Source organism: Nymphalis io, chromosome 6 (assembly GCF_905147045.1).
Source record: "Nymphalis io chromosome 6, ilAglIoxx1.1, whole genome shotgun sequence".
Lineage (NCBI taxonomy): Eukaryota > Metazoa > Arthropoda > Insecta > Lepidoptera > Nymphalidae > Nymphalis > Nymphalis io.
Genome location: NC_065893.1, coordinates 6365898 through 6385142, shown reverse-complemented (window position 1 = coordinate 6385142; position 19245 = coordinate 6365898). Strand labels below are relative to the sequence as shown.

The window sequence follows — 19245 nt, the reverse complement described above, 5'->3', positions numbered from 1 at the left end:
GAATAATAAAACCGACAAGAAGTGGATCGTTGTATTACAACTATAAGCATTTCTTTTCTATTGTGTTGTTGGCTATTTGCGATTCTAATTATAAATTTAGCAAGTTTTTTTAGCAAGCTAAAAAACAATAATTTAGATATACCAAGTCCTGCCCATTGTCTTGTATTGGTACAAGACAATGGGCCACCACTACCTTTTATTTTTGTTGGCGACGAAGCATTTGCCGTCAGCAATTTCATACAACGGCCATTTAGTGGAAACTTTATGGAGGGGAAAAAAAAATTTTTAACTACCGCCTGTCACGTGCACGCCGGTACATTGAGTGTACATTTGGTATTATGACAAATAAATGGCGAATATTACATCGGCCATTAAATGTGGAAATATCGTTTGCAACAGATATTGCTAAGGCTATTTGTGTTTTACATAACTTTGTTCAACGCGAAAATACCACTATGCATGGTCAACCAATTCGAGTTAGGCCAGTTCAGCCACAAAGTTATCAGAATTTGTCAGCCACAACAGTCCGCGATATATTTACGGACTATTTTGTTAGCCCAAGAGGACAAGTATCGTGGCAAAACAATAAAATATAAATAATACTAATTGATTACATTATAATATAATAAACTGTTTATTGTTGTACCTGCAGTATTCTTTTCAGCTGCTTTTTTAGTTTTAAAATCGGTAATAAATTTTTCACATAAAACATCCCAAGCCTTTTTTTCTCCAAGCGATTTGAATAGTTGTCACATTTAGAATCCCAAACGGCGGGCTGCAACTCTATTTCATTTATAAAATCTTCTGTATTTAAATCATCCATAATTAGGTAGGTATGCACGAAAACGTCTAAGAAACACGATGCGTTAACAGCACTAGCGAACAACGACTGAGACAGGTTGTTGCCGTTCCGCCAACGGACGTGCGCCGCACTGCTGTCGCACGACTTTGCGTCGATACACTTTGTATGAAAAATCATAACCGCCCGTGCGCAGTACGATACCCGGACTGCAGCAGTTCGGCACCAATCGTCTAAATTGAAAGCGCCCTAAGCCCTAATCAATATTAAAATGTATATAAAAATGAATAAACGCCTTTTTAAAACTCATAATTGACATAAATACACAAAAAGGCTGATTACAAAACTTAAAATTAAAGGGTATGAAAAAAGTATATTTTTAAATCATTTAATATCAATCAAAAGAATTATACATAAGCTTGGATAAGACAAAACTATTAGTAAAAAGTAAAATGCTTAAAGCAAAAAGTATACAATCTCAGATTTGATAGACATCTGAACACCCCCTCAGGGAACGTTTAGGCAAACATCGATAGAATTCTGTCTAGAAGTGAAAAAAACGCACCGTCGTCTAACATCCCAAGTTCGCTTTATCTAGCAAGTAAACATTTAAAAAAATATAAGTATTATAAAAATTAAAATATCACGTCTCGAACTTTATAGTTCTATCCAAGTTAGCAAATACAGCCAAGTGCTTATAATCACATAAGTCCGCCAACTATATAAGTAACGTGGTATAGAATATTCAAATAACAAACATAGATAAAAAAGAATAGAAATCCGTTAAATGTTTATAATCATCAACAAACACAGTCGTATTCCACAAGACTTGTACGCACTTGTTATAAGGCACTGACACTGGTACATAGTCAATGAATGTGTTTACCAAATTTTGTATTTTTTTTTAATATACTTAACTTCTCACAACTAGATTATTTAACAAAAAATTAACTGAACCTTATAAAAACAATATTATAACAACGATAGCTTTTTAAACATATTTAGTTTAATTTATCTTTAACTTTCCATAAACATAGAAACTATTTGAAATTACAATGTTTCAAATACAATTTATATTGTTTATTACGTTAATATCTATAGCATTTTCTCTTAATTACAACTAAATGCGATATATTCATGAATTAAACGCAGTTATCTGTAACAATTAAATGGACAAAAATATTATAACGATGTATGATGGTTCCGTTGAACATATTTTTATATTTAAAGTCAAAATAATATATATACAAAATTCTATCCGACATAATACAAACAAATATTTAATACAAGAAGTACAATCAACAGGTTTGGGACGGCGGGGTAATCCAACATAATAAGAATCTAACAACAAATTTTATCAATTTTTTCCTTTCTAGAATTCTCGCCCAATTTCAATAGATATTTTATCATAGATCATATATTATTATACAAAGAACCTATTTATGTTTCATAAATATGTTTTCCTTCAATATACAGTTATCTAAAAAAACGAAACATCTATAATGCAAAATATATTTCGCAATACACGTATAAGAGTGACTCGTAATACTGAACCTCGTCGGCTCAGGGGAAACCTTTAGGACCGAAGTGGTGCAGATTAAAGTGATAGGCGAGAGTAAGCAACGCGGTGCGGTAATCAAATATAAGTAGAAAGAATTCTCCGAGCCATTCGGCCGGAGTCGTTCTTTCTACAATCTCATGTCAACGAGTCCGCATGAGGCGCTGGCATTGTGCGAGGAGAAACTGCTTCTGCTGCTCGTCGTACAGGAAGATGACCTGTTACGAAATAGTTATAGTAAACATCGGGTACGTAAAATTGTCTTTTTTACAATTAGTACATATGAACATATCGGTAATCTTGATGGCATAGTGAATTGTACTATCAACTACCCTATTCCAATCTGTAAGTGTATCTACTAACTATAAAGTTGCTGTTAAATGCATCCATCAGTATAATTTAAAGCTTCAACCAACCACACGGTGGTGAAAAACCAATCCACCGCCAAAAGCATACCCAAAAAATGTTGATATCAGTTTTTTTGCAGTGTAATAATAAATTGTTTAGGATAAAAGCAACGCCAACATTGATATAGTCAGCAACTCCACAAATAACAGACCTTGCCCGAGCCGGAGCTGGGGAACATGCCCAGAACCTTCCTCTTGGCGGTCGGCACGTACACTCCCTTGGCCACCGCTGTCGGCACGTCCGGGATCTCCGCCCACAGGTACGTCCACAAGATCTGCATCAAACATTAAGCACACGGTTAAACTTGACACGGAGTTTTATCAAAAACTTTAGACTTACTGCGGTCTACACGTTTTAACCGATGATATACAGTATCTCAAATAATGATGTATAATACGAAATAATTTAAATAAAAAAAGGAAAATATGGCTTTACCCATTTAAGGTTAAACAGAATAATCACTTAAAAATCTCGATAATTACAAAAAAAAATATATATAAACGTATATATAACGTAGTAACTAGTAGTATGTAACTTTTAAAAATCATTTTCTTATGCCATATATTATAGTTTATTTATTATATTGCCAGCAATTGGGTACTTCATCGATGAAGGTTCTTAAATTACCTGCCAACCACCAAAAACGTTGTTCTTTTCCAAATAGAGCAGTCGCTTGTCAGTACACATAACCACTTCCTTGGAAGGAATCACCCACACGTGCGCTTCGTATGTGTCCGTGCTAACAAATTTACCCTACAGTAAAAAAAACACATCCATTAGTTTTATAGTTAAACTTGAAGCAAATAATATTAAGCCTACCAAGTTTAACATTTTTTATTAAAGTTTATAACCTATATTCTAATTCTTATGCCTATTAAACTGATTAGTTATTATAGATCTTAAATATAAACATATGTAAAACACAATTACCTTTTCAAGTTCGGATAGCATTTTGTACCCTTCAGCCTGCAGTCTGGAATAAGGCCTGACGCCAGCGTCGGCCGCTAAGTACCGCGCAGCTCTGCGCTTGGTCACTTCCTCAGATAGGTCCGCCGCTCTTATGTTGTACATAATGGTATATTAATAATTTTTCAAATTTTAAAATCGCCGTCTACGAAATTCACTAGCAATATTTAAGAAAATTAGTATATGAATAATATTATGTCAAATATAATTTATATAATAGTGTATCTATTACATAAATTATATTATGTTTGTAACATTTATGTTAATCTTGACATTTACCACCACCACCAAACATTAGTTTAATCTAATAATACACAAACCAATGAATATGCATTACAAATGTACATTGCTTAGATTATTACACCCATAGGTTAGTCATTGGTTAAATATCAAAAAGGATAGAGGGTTAGCTGTATATTAAGTCGCGCAAAGAATGAAAAGCCAAAGATCTACCGAAACACCATCTAATGTAAGTTTTGTGTCGTCTAGTTTTATACCGTATCAAACAACTGAAATCTATTTAAGTAATACTAAAATACCCTATGTATCTAATCTAACTCGGATGATTTCGTAAAATAGTCCACGTTCATTAGCAAATTGTACACGTTCTAAAGCCGAGTCTTCGGCGGTCGCGGCAACCTTCTAACGGAGGTGAGCAGCCCGGATGTGAAGTCTACGAAGCCGCCGACGGGCCGCACGAGCAGGCCGACGGCGCCGTGGCCCAGGCCGCGCACGAAGCCGCCCGCGCCGCCCGCCTGCGCGCCCGCCAGCGGCCGCGACACCACGCCGCGCACGCCCTCCACCACGCCCTGCCGCGCCACACCGCTACACTGCTTGGATACCTACCGGCCTGCCTACACGCCTCATCGCGACTGGCGCACCTTAACGACCGAGTGCCGTGAGTTTTTAACTCGCAATTATTAACTTTCTGAATATTTTATATCAAAATACTAGAATCATATTCATTTTTAAAGCAATTATCATTCTGTTTATCATTTATAAATTTCAGTGATAAATAAAGAATATATAGTTTTAATTTTAAAATATAGTTTTATTTTTATACATTTATAAACATGGCAACTCTCAAGCCATTTATTTAGAAAGAACGATACGTTGTTATATGCTGTCAATAATTATATGTAAATGCCCTTTTACCTCTAATATATTTTAATGCACTATCACAAAATCTAGATTAGGCCACTCTGAATTTTCGCCAACACATAATAAGCGCCTCCCAAAATGCATAAACTAAAAACAATCCACTAAATAACACCAAACAGCGAAGCCAAGGCGTCATGCGTAGACAAAGCATGCATAGATCGAGGCGGACGATCAGATCACCTCTTGACGGCATCGAAGGAGCCTGAAGCGAAATCGACGACGCCTGCGGTGGGGCGTGCCACCAGCCCCACGGCGCCCATCCCCAGGCCCTTAAAGAACCCTTCCACTCCCTGATCGCGGGCGCCCTCGAAGGGCTTCGTGAACACGCCCGTCACGCCGTCCACCACGCCCTGTTTGTGTTTATATGTTCGTAAACACGGCGTGTGAGCTCCATGCGCACCCGCAGATGCGCACGCAAACAATTGTAACAAAAGAGACATACCGTCTTTTTTTGTAAAAAAATAGTCATAGCCTTTGCGATTGAATTGAGTCAAATATTTAAGAAAATTTTCGATTCATACCATGACAAGTCCTTTTCCGCTTCTAGCGAGCCCCTCTTGTAAATTCGCGGGTGGTTTGTTGATATTGTCTCTGCGACGTCGCTGATAATCCTGAAAATTAATATATTTAATTTAATTATTTATATCAAGACTGTAATATTCACTGTATCAACAAAAATTTTCAATAGTTTTATAATAAGTTGGAACGTTTGAACTCAATATCATAAAATTTTAAAAACAAGGAATTAAGGAATGTCAACAAGTTTTTTTACAATGCGCAAAGAGCGAGTACCTTGTCGAGAGAGAGCGCGGCGAGCCCGTGGCCCATGGCGCCCGTGATGCGCGACACGGCGCCCGCCGCGCCGCCCACGGTGTGGCCCACCAGCGAGCGCACGCCCAGCATCAGCCCCTCCGCGAACTCGCCCGGGCCCTGGATCGCTCCCTGCCGACGCGAACGCGCTTTAATACGCCGCCACTACTACTGTTAGCCAATAAAGCCGTGACATACCCTTATTTATTTAGGTATTGGATGAATGTAGTAGCGAATACGATTCATAAATAAGTCATAAAAAATACAAGTCGTAAAAATTAAAAAATATTTTTTTTACTATAACGCAATATAATACGGGTTGGTCAAAGATACTTTACGTTAAATGCATTATTTCTCTTCACAAAATAAAAATAAAAGTTCAATATACGGGTAGTAATGTATAACGTAAGTACTGGGCTCTTCTTATCTTCATTACTAATACAAACTTTATGCTTAATCTAAGATGAAAATAGAAGTAATATTCGTAATTCATAGAAAGGAATCGTTACTAATAAAGTAAAAGTAAAACAGAACACAGGTCTGCATGACAGATTATTTTCCCTTTCAATCGTGCTAATGAATATTGTCGCTAACCTGGAAAGGCTCGTAGAATAAGTCCTCTACACCCTTTTTAAGTCCGATGACTAGCCCGTACGGATTTCCGATCACATCTAACCCGAGCACCAGAACATAAAGTTGTTTCAGAGCTTGTCCCGTGTAGTGGCTCTGAACTTGACCGATCAACTCCTTTTGCGATAAAAATTCATAATTTCTTTCATAATATGACAATCTATAAAAAAAAAAAATACTTGTTTTATTTCATATAATCATTAATTTCGAATCACCCGTAAAATACACGAAAGCTTACTTGAAAACAACGTCGTTCATATCTGTCAGAGTGACACCAATACTCTGTAGTACTGTTCCTACGAATGTAGGTAGTTGCGTCGCTCCACCCAATGAAAACGACACGTGCACCTACAGTATAACGTCAATATAATTAACAAATAACTATATCTTACACACAAATGAAATAACAATTAGTATTGAATCCATATTACGTATTCTTTAATTACCTTAAGCGGCGATAAATGTAAATCATCATAGAAGTTTTTCAGATCTGACGCAGCACCTATCGCAGCCAGGGCCTCTAACGGTTGTCTTGCTTTTTCAATATCCAATTGGAAGGCATCCAACTGCAAATTATATTCTTTAAATGAGAAAATCATACATATGTATAATATATGTATATTATATATGCATAACTATTAATTAAAAAAAAAAGAGATTAATTAGTAATAACAAATAAAAGTTCGTATCATACATACAAAGATAATTAGAGCATTCAAATAACTTACGGCTTCCTGTTCCGTGAGCAATCTCTGCGGGAACATTCCCATGAGGGCATTGATAAGGCCCATGTCGACTTTTACGTGGAATTCCTGAATTAGCACTTTATAGTACTTGTACTGCCGCACGCTCGTGTGCTCCATAATACGCTCCACTATCGACACTTCAATGAACGGTTTCGTACCTACCGAGTAAACGAATTCCTCAAACTCAATTCCATTTAAATAATATTTATAAATATTGCGGTATTAATCTCCCATGTAAATTGTTGGCGGTAAAATTTTGCTCCTCTCATCAGGCAAGATCAGCAGTTGTTTAAAGTCAATTATATCCATTTAAAAAAACAGAACATTAGCAATGATCGTTTTTTAAGGAATTACTAATATTTCTATATACCCCTCCAATTAAGCGTAAAGCTTGAGTTAGAAGTGAGGACAAAAATAGCCTAAGGGGTCAGATTAACAACTGCGATTTTTACATCGCTAGGCGGCCAGCAAACATTGCGCAATTGACACACAATTCAATCCAATGGAAATACAACTAGCTATTGCAAACTATAATAGCACTGAGCTATACATTCTAACGGTCATATTCAGCTCTCGCAAATACTGGAATTTAATTACAGTTGTAGGATTGCTGTCTCTAGGTTATCCTAATTATTTCTTGTCAAATTATTATAGTCGCGCTCGGTACCGGACGGGTCGTCGTTAGCGACGGACTTGGGCGGCGGCACGGGCGCCAGCACCACGGGGAAGGTGGGCAGCGGCAGCTGCTGGTCCACCTGCAGGCGGTGCAGGCGCGCGTGCACGCGGCGCGAGTGCGCCGTGAGCCCCACGGCCGCCCACACGCCCGGCTCCTGCGTGCGCCGCACGAGGCGCGCGCTCGGCCGCACCAGCCGCATCTCCTCGAAGTCGATCTGCATGTGTTTGGCGCAAATACATGTGTAGTAATTGTCGCGACACACGCGAGTCACTATTAATAAGGTGTTACCTACCTCAGTTTTATCATCAATCTTTACTCGTGGCGGCACCCGAGTATCACTAACTATTTTCTCAGCGAGATAACGTTGGTACGCCTCCTCGAACTGTATAGCTTTAGGTCCTTCGATTTTTTTATATCGTCGTGCGCCAATTTTACACTGCTCCCATATTATGCCTGAACTATAAAATTACAATAATTAAATTATGTAATATAACGTTTTAAAAAACATTCGAACGTATTGCCTATTCATATAGGATCAACAGATGAACGTACTTGGATATGCTGACGTAGAGTATCTCCGTGAGCTCCGGGTCGTTGACGAGCGACAGTCCGAGGCCGTGTATAGCGAACACGAGCTCGGTGTGCACGGGCTCGGCCTCGCCGATCGTGTGCGCGCCGCTCGCCAGGATGGGGTCCTGCGTGAACAGCACCACGCGCTGCAACCCGTCCAGGAACGACACCCACCACACATGCTGGTTTTCGTTAATCCTGTACGACATCATATTTTTAAGGAGGAACTACATTACTCTACCAGTAGTGATAATATAGTTATATTATTTGTTGTTTAAAGGTTATATAATAGTTGTTAGATCATCCTTATAAGGATAATGTTCTGCCTCAACACTAATACTATGTAAAGTATATTTTTACTCACATAAAATCACCAATTCCATCTTTTCTCAAATCATTTTCGATTTCTTTCTTCTTATGCGCTTCGAATATTAGTATACGTGGACCGGCTGGATTTTCCCAAGTATATAGCATTTGATGCATCGCAGGTATTTTTCTAAAAAAAACATATTATAGATGATAAAACTATTAACATGACAAGTACATTCAATAAATTAAAATTATAACGGTGACATATTTTTTAATTTTATTGGAAGGTAGACAAGGAAATGGGCCACCTGATGATAAATGGTTAGCGCCCACGTTGGCGGTATAAGAAATATGATATATCATATTTTTTTATACCTACACTATCAATGCGCCATAACCATACAATAACCAACGGAAAAGTGACATATAACCGTCTTCAAACGCAAGCAGTCAGTAGAGGAGACGCTCACCGCACGTTGACGTTCTCCTTCTCCAGCACGTCGAGCGCGTAGGGCGAGTAGTTGACGAGCAGCGCGGGCGCGTGTCCGGCGCGGTACTGGCGCACCGTCACGTACGTGCCGCCCTCGCTCAGCTGCACCTCCACGTGCAGCCCGCCGTACTGCGACAGGCGGAAAGGACGTAGACTACTTTTGTGATTCGGTTATGTTTAAAGGTCATTTAAAATGGCTACGTACGTCCTTATATCGGACATCAAACTAATCAGGATAAATCGGTCTGTAGCAAATTGTGTTTAGAAATCGATTGGCTCAATCATTTTAGAAATATATCATGTATGTAATTCAGAATTACGCTTTTACGCTATATTTATTCCAGTTTGAAAAATGAATATGAATAAAAGTCGATTATTTTCTATTTATAATAATTTAAAATAAAAGTCACCTCATTGTTAAGCTTCAAACAAACACTGAGTTGCTCAGTGTACAAGAAAGGTGCGGCGTGCTCCTTGGAGCCCGACACTCGCAGCAATAGCAATTTATCCTCTCTTTCAATCACGGGCCAGAGAGGTGAACTAGAGTTTTGTTCCACCTACGGAATAAAATAAATATTTTTAAATTATTTAACAATATTCTAAAATAAAACACGGTTTTAACATTTCATTGTCCTACCTCTTGCCAAGGATCCCCTGATCTATGAAGTTCTTGATATTGAATTGGGAACGGACATTCATTAATAATAAGGAAAAATGGGGTAAATATAACCATTTTCGTCAAGCTGTTGAACGTCAGCTGGTTGGTTACTGCCACCTGGGAAAATAATATGATTTAAATTACACCCAAAATTATAAGCTAATAAATTAAAAACAAACTTTTAATAAACCTCGTATGTTCTTCCTTCGTTTTTGCACGTTACAACACCAGAACTGCCAGGCACGTCTAGTGAAAACTTATCTGACCACTCTCCAAACTCCACTCGTATTGCGGCCTTCTTTTTTCCAAAAAAGTTTTTCGCTCGGAATGAAAACAGTATCGGTTCCTTGTAGTCTTTCGGGTGAAAGATTACATTGCCTGTTTCGTCAACGTTCTAGAATATAAAAAAAAAATAACTTTAAAAAAAATTGATAACGTTTTGAAGTCTATTCCATAACCGTTTTATATCAAAGACTTGATGCATTATTATTGATATATTATTATTGTGCAAAAGGATTTCCATTCATTTAAAGGCCAAAAAATATATATGCACTCCACCATGAAGTTCCTATAATTTCTTATAACATAACACAATATTAAGTCACGATGAAAAAAAAAATGAAATAATCACATTGTATTAAGTTCATACGGGTTTTAAATAAAGGCATTAAAGAAAATCTTCTTCTTTCATCATAAACATTATGACAATGTAAACAAAGAAGTGTCAATATATATAGTAATAATAAGTAATTGCAGACAGAAAATAATAACAAAAGATAGCGACTTTTAAATAAAATATTTGATATATACTAAATATATATGGGGTCGGGAAGTGTTATGTGCAATAATAAAATTTGTTTATTTTTTTTTTCAAATTACTTTAAAAGTTTTATTTCGCTATAATCATCAACTATTTTTAGTTAACATTGTTAATATATATATACAGTCAGTTTTTAATATGTGTTTTATTTATTATTTATTTTAATAAGACTACTGAGCACATGAGCCACTTGGCGGTAGGTGGACTTAATAACTTATTGTAATAAATATAAACCAATATTTATACCGCTAATGTGCACACCGATGTAAGATATTATGTCTCTTATCTATAATTACACCAGCTCACTCACCCTTTAAAAGAATAGATATGAAACAATGTAACAGGGTATTAACGATTGTCGGTGGAATGCTGTCACCACTAATGTGTTATGATTGAAGTATTATGTTTATAAATTGTGAAAACGATTAAACAAGCAAAACATGCGGTTACTAAATCAGATAAATAAAATATACATAAAAAAAATAAGTAAGGTCATAACTTCTAGAGTATTACTTAAAATTTGGTGCAAAGTCGACAAAAGGTTATGTCCAGAAACAAGAATTGATTTTTTTTCATAGTGTAACAGTGTTTAGTTCGTTTTAAAACAAAAACCTTACCTATACGCTAAATTTCTAAATAATCTAGTAATAAGCTTAATTTTGTTTGCACTCACCGGCAAACATGACGCGCGTCTAATTAATCTACTGCAACGAGAATGTTTTATCTGTAATTTAGATATTTACATACTCTACAGATAGGTTGAAAAACATTACGAATATATTGGGGACTACTTAAGTTTACAAGTACACAATAGATGAAGTATGACCCTACTAACCATGCATATAAGAAATAATCTACACGTATTAAAAGTTTTCTACTTAATAACTCAACTAAAAGTTGATGAAGATTAAACAAGTTAGAAAGAAAAACATTATATAAAGAATTGATATCTAAGTAACAATTGTTACAAGCGATAATATATTAAAATTAATCGTAAAGTAAAAGTCAAAGCATGTTACAAATACTAGTTGCAGATTATTTCAAACCACGTCTAAAGGTACCTTGTTGGGTGTGCTGGAATCTTTTTCTGGTTTCTTTGATTTCTGCAAGCATTAATTAACATGGCCCTTGTATTATTGTTCCCACCAAAAAGATAAAAGATACAACTCGTCCTATCTTTCAAAACCGGTTCTCTCCGTATCTTTTTTTTTTATAGATTAGGAAGGTGGACGAGCATATGGGCCACCTGATGGTAAGTGGTCACCAAACGCCCTTAGACATTGGCATTGTAAGAAATGTCAACCATCGCTTATAGCCAATGCGCCACCAACTTTGGGAACTAAGATTTTATGTCCCTTGTGCCTGTAATTACACTGGCTCACTCACCCTTCAAACCGGAACACAACAATATCAAGTATTGCTGTTTTGCGGTAGAATATCTGATAAGTGGGTGGTACCTACACAGACGAGCTTGCACAGCTCTTTCTTGTAGAAATAGCTAGTTTTTTTTAATAACGACTTCAATATTTGCTATATAATATATGTATGTTACATTTTTTCCTTGAAAATATATAATAATTTTCCAGAACCAATACTAATGAGAGAATTTTAAATGAACCTATAATTTAACTTAGTGAAGTAAAATATTTTTATTTTCTCAAGTAATTAAATTTATTGAAATGCTTCTAACTTAAAAGTCAATGCAAAATATATATTTTATATATGTATTATAATTCGCTATATATATCTTTATGTAATTTTACTTATAAAGCTTGGTTATTCCTTCGGAGATGACTGATAACTGTTTATCTGTTTGTCTTGTTTATCGTTTATTCTTAATATCTTCATTGTATGCCAAAAATATGATCCCGATAACGTTATTTTAAGTGAATTCAATAAAATCAATTGCAAGATATTTTTTGTTTTTCAGTTTTTTAACTTTTCAGTTTATATATTTTTCGTTTACCATTGTATAAGTTGTGTAGGTAGTTATAATTTTTTAGAAAAATATATATTGCTTTTTTATATGTCATTGCTTCCATTATTCATACTTATACTTATTTCATTTTTGTTATTATATTCGCTAAGCAGACTGACAAGTCGGCCGTCTGATGGTAAGTGGTCACCACCGCCTGTAGCTGCGCTTCAAGAAATATTAACCACTCAACTGAGGAACTAAGATGTTTTGTACTTTGTGCCTTTAATTTCACTGGCTCACTCGCCGTTCGAGCCGGAATACAACAATACTAAGTATTGCTGCTTGGCGCTAGAACATCTGATGATTGGATGGTACCTACCTAGACATGCTAGCACAAGGCCCTACCGCCCCCCGACTTGAACTTGGGAAAAGAAGTAGAAAGAAAATAACAATCTAGAGCAAAAAATATCATTAGAAGGTCATTAAATTATAGCTGAACTACTGTACTAATAAATTGTTTAGACATAATAAATAATAGTACGGATAGGACAGATTAGTACCGCTAATAAGTTACATACTAAATGAAGAGAGGGTTATATTTACGTACTCGGTAACAGAGCGTGAAGCCGGTCTTGTTGAGCATCCAGAAGGGGCAGTAGAGCGACAGCATCTGCGTGCCCTCCAGGTCCGCGCTGTGCACGCCCAGCTCCAGCGTCATGACGGACGGGCTGTCGTGCGACTCGAACGACCACACCGACAGCTCCGTGTCCTCGTCGGGCAGGTTCTTGGTGCATACCCAGCATTTGTCAAGGTAGCTTTGTATCTGTATGTATGTAACGCGATGTGTTTGATTTGAGACATCACAAAGTGTTCCTGCCTAGTGTGAAAGTAACTTCCTCGAAAGCACAGACATTTACACCTAAATTATCTTAGTCAGACAATAACAGCACTTTGTCTAAACAAATTTAGTAGGAACTTACCATAATAACAACGGAAGCTCGATTAGGTGCCAAATGTGACAAATGGAACATCTCGCCGGGACTGAAGAGCTGCGTCCGTCGTAGGCCAAGTTGCGACACCAACACAGGCACCGGCAGACAGTTTTGCAGTTTGACGGCAGGTTTCAGGACGATGTCGTAACATGATGATGCGAATGTGTGACGGTTCGAGTGCTCGAAAAATACTTGCTCCATAGTTCCTACAGCCTGCAAGCACAAAAACATGATAGCAAAAATAAATATATTAATACTACTGCATACACAAAACATCACCGATCAGATCAATTCAGAATCGAATCAAACATACCTTTTTAATAAATTTAATATGTGATAATGTAAAATTATCAGAAGTTTAGTATATATATCGTATATTTTATGTTTTAAGTTAAAAATAAATTACCCGTAAATAGAATTTTTCTCCACTATTTTTATCTTTAGAATCGCATTGTAACAATTTCGATAACTTCACTTCCTGCTGTAGCTCGCGCCATATAAACGGCGATACCGAAACGGTGAATCCTAAAACATATATTCAGAAAATAAGTTTAAATTTATCACAAAAGTATAAACATCAAGGAAAATTATTTTTAATCGCTATGTTGTCATTTACTCGTGTCTATCATAAACTGACAACGTGAGAAAGCGATGAATGCAAAATAAATTTTAACTAATCGCTAACTAATAATATATAAATAGCTAATAAATTTTAACAGTGTCGCTCGGTCGTACGCTTCAGTCAGTAATGCGGTGCTAGGATCAAACCTTCGACGGAGAAGAAGATCTCGGCAGTGGGCGTGTGGACGGCCTGCAGCGGCAGGCGCAGCGTGTCGCCGGGGCACACGTCGCCCAGCAGCCGCACCTCGTTGCCGCTCAGCGTCATGTAGTACACCGACACGTTCACCGACAGCGTGTTCGTTACCTACGATCAATACCAATCATTATAATATTTGTAAATACTGCAAACCATTGCTTCAGTTACCATTCTAAAGACCAGTAAATCAATCTGTGTATGCAATTTAAAAGATACATAAAGACAAAAGGTAAAATATACCAGTAACTTAAATGCTGAGATGAGCAAAACTAAAACAAAACAACGAAAATTTATGTATATCGCGGATAACTTTAATAATCATATAAACGTATATATGTATTATATAATTACATTTGTGACACAAATCTGTTTTCGTATATGACGGCGAGATCGACGGCTGAGCGATACTGCTGTCTCCATCTTGAGTAGGTGGTACAGGGTCCATTGCGTAGTGGCGAAAATGATAGTGTATACTTCGTATAACCTTACTTTAATTTCTTTTAAACACAATAAACACAAACAAAATTAAACTAGGTAAACCGACAGTTTCGTTTTGGAGAAATGACCTGGTCGGCGTTCCGAATCGTAATGTGCCGTTTCAATTCCTCACTTTCCAACACGACTCCGTCCACGTGCCGCCTTTACAATAACAAGTGATGTCACGATGTTTATCCCTTCTCTGGTACTATGGTACTCAAATCGGCAACTTAATATTAAACGATATCGCTTACCACGATATATACATTAGATAGATAAATCTATTGCAATAATTGAACAAGTTGTACCACATTATAGGCAGGGATATCGTTTTGTGGCAATGATACGCACCTGCACAATACTGCGCAAGTAGATGTGCAGCGCGGCGTCGTGCATGACGATGTCGGAGATGAGCCCGCGCGGCTCGGTGGCGGCGGCGTGCGGCGCGGCGGGCGACGCGGGCGTGGCGGGCGTGGCGGGCGGGGCGCGCTCGCCGGTGTGGCGCCTGCCCAGGGCGAAGTAGCGCTTGTCCGCACGCTCCACCGGTATCACGATCTCCTCGTTCATCTCCAAGATCTGATCGAAATTACAATAGATTTTTAAGTTGTGATAAATTGATATTGATCGAACATAATAATTAAAATGCTATATTTTCAAGAAAATACACTTCTAAACATCGTTGTCGCGATAATTGGTCATTTGTTATATATTACTGACCTTTACGTTAAGTTTAAGAGGCGGCGGTGGCTCATTAAGCTTCATAACATTAAGTCCGCCATGTTTAAGTTGCAGAGGAACACAAGCACCGGGCTCCAATACAACTTCCCTGTTGAAAATAAAATTGCGAATGAACATATTTTATTGAATTAATACATCAATCTATATATTTGAGATGAAATACCTGTAATCGGAGACAGTATATTCTTCGGTGAGAAACACGGAGAAGTCGTCGTTGTTTTGTAGTGTCAGTTTAGCTGTTAGTCCCGTACAGTTGTGTAGCACGTAAGGTGCACCCAAATATTTTTTACTCGAGGTCTGTTAAACAAAAAAGATAAATAAATTTGTTGTTATACATTCAACAGTTCATGAGTAATTAAAATAAATAATGTAAAATTCTTACATTTTCTTCAACCTTCGCTTTAGCAATAATCGACGTATCTGTGTCTCCCATGGCAGCAGAGAAAGAGTTGCCCAATTGTGTTAAGACCTGAAAAATAAATATTTCTTTGTGAAATTTTCAATTATAAATTATTAAAAATGTAAATTAACTCGTATGGGTAGGGACTAGGGTCAGTACGGTGAGTTCAGTAAGTAATACGGTCAAAAATTATAAATCAATGATATTGAAAAAAATATATGTACAACATACTATCATAAAATACAGACATTTAAATGAAACAATGTAAGCTAAGTCGCATTTGTTACGATGTATAAATATATAGTCATCGCTCAGAGTACTCTCAACGTGTACCTCCATGCCGCTCCTGGTGACGGTAATCTCCAGCGGCTCGCTGCTAGACACGGTGACGGTCTTGCTGGCTTGTCGCTGCGCCACGGCCTGCATGTTGGCGGCCTCGTCCGTCGTGTCGATGGCCTGAGAGGTCTCTTGCGGGCGCATCACCACCTGCAGCCGGCACAGTATTACGATAATATTAATAATAATAATCATTTATTTGCATAAAATGTTGTTTTACAAATGTTATTATTTCTTTATAAGTATCTAATACATTTCGCCCACGATAGGCACGCAAATATATTTGTTAACAAGTAATTAATATTAAATATAGATCACATCAATTATACATTAAAATAATTATATTAATATATGTATAAAATGATAGGTACATAAAATAAAAATTGGTTTAAAATTTAATTAATTAATTTAATTTTACACCAAGGAATTTTCTATCATTGTTTTCTTCAAGTTCCGTTCCACGATAACCAATTTTTAGTTTTATTTTTTTAGTTTTAGAATTTGAAAATTGGACAATTCGCGTTTTTGATATATTGGCACATAAATCATTTGATTCTAGCCAAGACAACACTGATTCTATAGCTTTATATACATCATCCTCAAAGGCGACGTTAGTTTTAGTATGAGGTACAGCTAACGCTATGTCATCGGTAAATAAAACACATTGATATTTTATAACATTGGGTACATCGTTAATGTACAATATAAATAACATTGGACCCAAAACGCTACCTTGTGGGACGCCATAGTTATTTTGTAGATTGAGAGTTTTATAAGTAGTTAATTCGGATTTGTTGTTTATTTTTGATATTTCTACATGTTGTGTACGGTCTTTTAAATAGATATTTATCCAAATTAGAGCGGGTCCTCTTATGCCGTACTTTTCACATTTTATGAGCAGTATTTTGTGATTCACAAAATCAAATGCCTTTGGCATATCAAAGAAAATACCAACTATAGGCACTTTTTTGTTAATATTTTCTGTTATAGTGTTTACAAGGTAAAAAGCTGCTAAAGTCGTTGATTTGTTTTTTTTTTAAATCCATTTTGTTCTTCTTTTATTATGTTATTTCTATTTAAAAAATCTGGAATTAATGTAATTGATCACCTTTTTTATATATTGGATTTATGATAGATATTTTTTAAATTATCTGGAAAAATTCCCAAATTAAAGAAAAAATAGTTTAATTGAATTAAAAATTATATATAATTAAAATTGTAATTATATATAAGTAATATAAATTTATATATATTTTTTTAATATTAGTTCTTTTTATTGACATAATCGCCAAAAGATAATCACCTCCATTTTGAGCTCCCAGGGAACGTGTTTGTATTGCGAGTCTTTGAGTATTTCCACGGGCTCTATGAGAGGTTCCCACATTGCGCGACCGATGTTGTAGTACGATACTTGCATCGCCCACGTCGACTCCATGTAGAACTGAATTATTTATTTATTAACTTGTTACATTTATTAACTTTATTTTAGAAAATGTTAAAAAATCTACTTGAGAGAGAAAAGTGTTATTCAATTTTTCTGTGATGCAACTAATACATATATATATACATTTTTAAACACTTACATCAGAGCTCCAGTCTTTAACTTGGGCAGTAAGTGAAGCTTGCAGCACAAGGACAGGAATGGTCTCATTACCAATCTCCATTTCCAAGGCCACGACTATAGAGGGGCTAGACATGAGGCATATTTCGCCGACTGGCGGTTTTGTTACCACTTCTTCTGTGTCTTCTTCCTCGTCGATCGCTTCTATGCCTTCCTCTGTACGAAAAAAGAAATGTAAAAAATAAATTACATACATCGCAAAGATTAGGTTTTAAGCATTGAAAAACCATATTTTCTTTTGTTATCTTATCAAACTCAATCTGAAGAATACTAATAAATAAATAATAATAAAACTTTAGGCCAGCCATTTTTTTCTTACCTGTTTTTAGGAACCAATATGAACTGGGTTTAAACGGTTGAATTTCCCATAGTTTATCATAGAATATTGGTTTGTTTTCCAGTTCGATGTTATCTTCCTCACGACTAGTCACCGTCGCTAGCGCACGGTTCAGCAAAGCTATGATCTCTGTTTATAAAATAAATAACATGACATCAACCTTGTAACAATTACTAGCAAATCATACTTTAATATTGTAAAGAGTTCAACTTTAATTGTTTGTTTATTTCGATTTCACGGAATTACTTTTGATTTGATATGACAGCTTTCGACGTATATATTGAACATTTTTTTAGGTAGAACTTATTACACCAATGTTGTCACTGGAATAGCCGGGTCGGACCTGGTGTCTTCTAAGCAAATACTCCCAAAATCATAACAGATACATAAAGATTCGTATGAAAGACTTTTTTATCTTCGAAATACTACATAGTATAACATATTATACACTTGAGCATCTATATTAAAAAAATGCAAGTAATATCTTGCAATACAAAACAAGGTACGCCGTTTAATATCCAATATTTATAAAAATGGACCAAGTAAAACAACAAGCGCGGTATTCAATCTCATCGGGTCTGTAGTTTAAGAGATATTGTATAATTACTGCGTGCGGTAAGATATGTTAGCACAGGCGGGTAGACCGTTTGGCTCGACATCGACTATCGATATCGATAGATATTGTGACATTCGTGTGTATCGGAGACGGCAGGTTCGAGGCAGTACCCGGCGACACGGTGATCTTGATGTCGGTGAGCGCGATGTCGAGATGCATGCCCTGCCCGGGCGGCTGCGCCAGCGCCAGCGACAGCGTGGCGGGCGCCAGCAGCCAGCGCGCCGCGCCCGCCGCCGCGCCCAGGCGCCGCGCCGCCACCTGCAGGCCCGACACGCCGCCCTCCGCCACCATGCGCTCCTCCGTCTTGCGCAGCTTGAAGCGCGCCTCCATCTGCCGAGCGACGCACTGTGTCACACTATGTAATACTAAGTATATATACTACGTTTTAAGCT

General features: G+C 36.8%; 1 protein-coding gene across 2 annotated transcripts in view; it reads right to left on the bottom strand.

Moving 5' to 3' along the window:
- Positions 1-1173: 1173 nt before the first annotated feature.
- Positions 1174-19245, bottom strand: part of LOC126768855 (intermembrane lipid transfer protein Vps13) — a 31952-nt gene continuing 13880 nt past the window's right edge. Inside the window, exons 29-61 of one of the 2 annotated variants that reach the window (XM_050487208.1) lie at positions 18964-19183; positions 18220-18366; positions 17863-18056; positions 17583-17720; positions 16277-16429; positions 15926-16012; positions 15707-15840; positions 15523-15631; positions 15157-15381; positions 14280-14436; positions 13918-14036; positions 13500-13724; positions 13127-13342; positions 11663-11704; positions 9972-10175; positions 9761-9898; positions 9534-9680; positions 9104-9252; positions 8689-8820; positions 8307-8522; positions 8047-8212; positions 7746-7968; positions 7061-7236; positions 6779-6898; positions 6571-6680; positions 6297-6492; positions 5685-5834; positions 5414-5503; positions 5073-5242; positions 3696-3822; positions 3393-3518; positions 2917-3039; positions 1174-2575 (exon numbers count right to left, since the gene is read on the bottom strand). In XM_050487208.1, the coding sequence (XP_050343165.1) occupies positions 2501-2575; positions 2917-3039; positions 3393-3518; positions 3696-3822; positions 5073-5242; positions 5414-5503; positions 5685-5834; positions 6297-6492; positions 6571-6680; positions 6779-6898; positions 7061-7236; positions 7746-7968; positions 8047-8212; positions 8307-8522; positions 8689-8820; positions 9104-9252; positions 9534-9680; positions 9761-9898; positions 9972-10175; positions 11663-11704; positions 13127-13342; positions 13500-13724; positions 13918-14036; positions 14280-14436; positions 15157-15381; positions 15523-15631; positions 15707-15840; positions 15926-16012; positions 16277-16429; positions 17583-17720; positions 17863-18056; positions 18220-18366; positions 18964-19183 (5004 nt within the window). In that variant the 3' untranslated portion in view covers positions 1174-2500. The remainder of the gene's footprint in view (positions 2576-2916; positions 3040-3392; positions 3519-3695; positions 3823-5072; positions 5243-5413; positions 5504-5684; positions 5835-6296; positions 6493-6570; positions 6681-6778; positions 6899-7060; positions 7237-7745; positions 7969-8046; positions 8213-8306; positions 8523-8688; positions 8821-9103; positions 9253-9533; positions 9681-9760; positions 9899-9971; positions 10176-11662; positions 11705-13126; positions 13343-13499; positions 13725-13917; positions 14037-14279; positions 14437-15156; positions 15382-15522; positions 15632-15706; positions 15841-15925; positions 16013-16276; positions 16430-17582; positions 17721-17862; positions 18057-18219; positions 18367-18963; positions 19184-19245) is intronic. The other variant, XM_050487209.1, reaches the window with a different exon arrangement.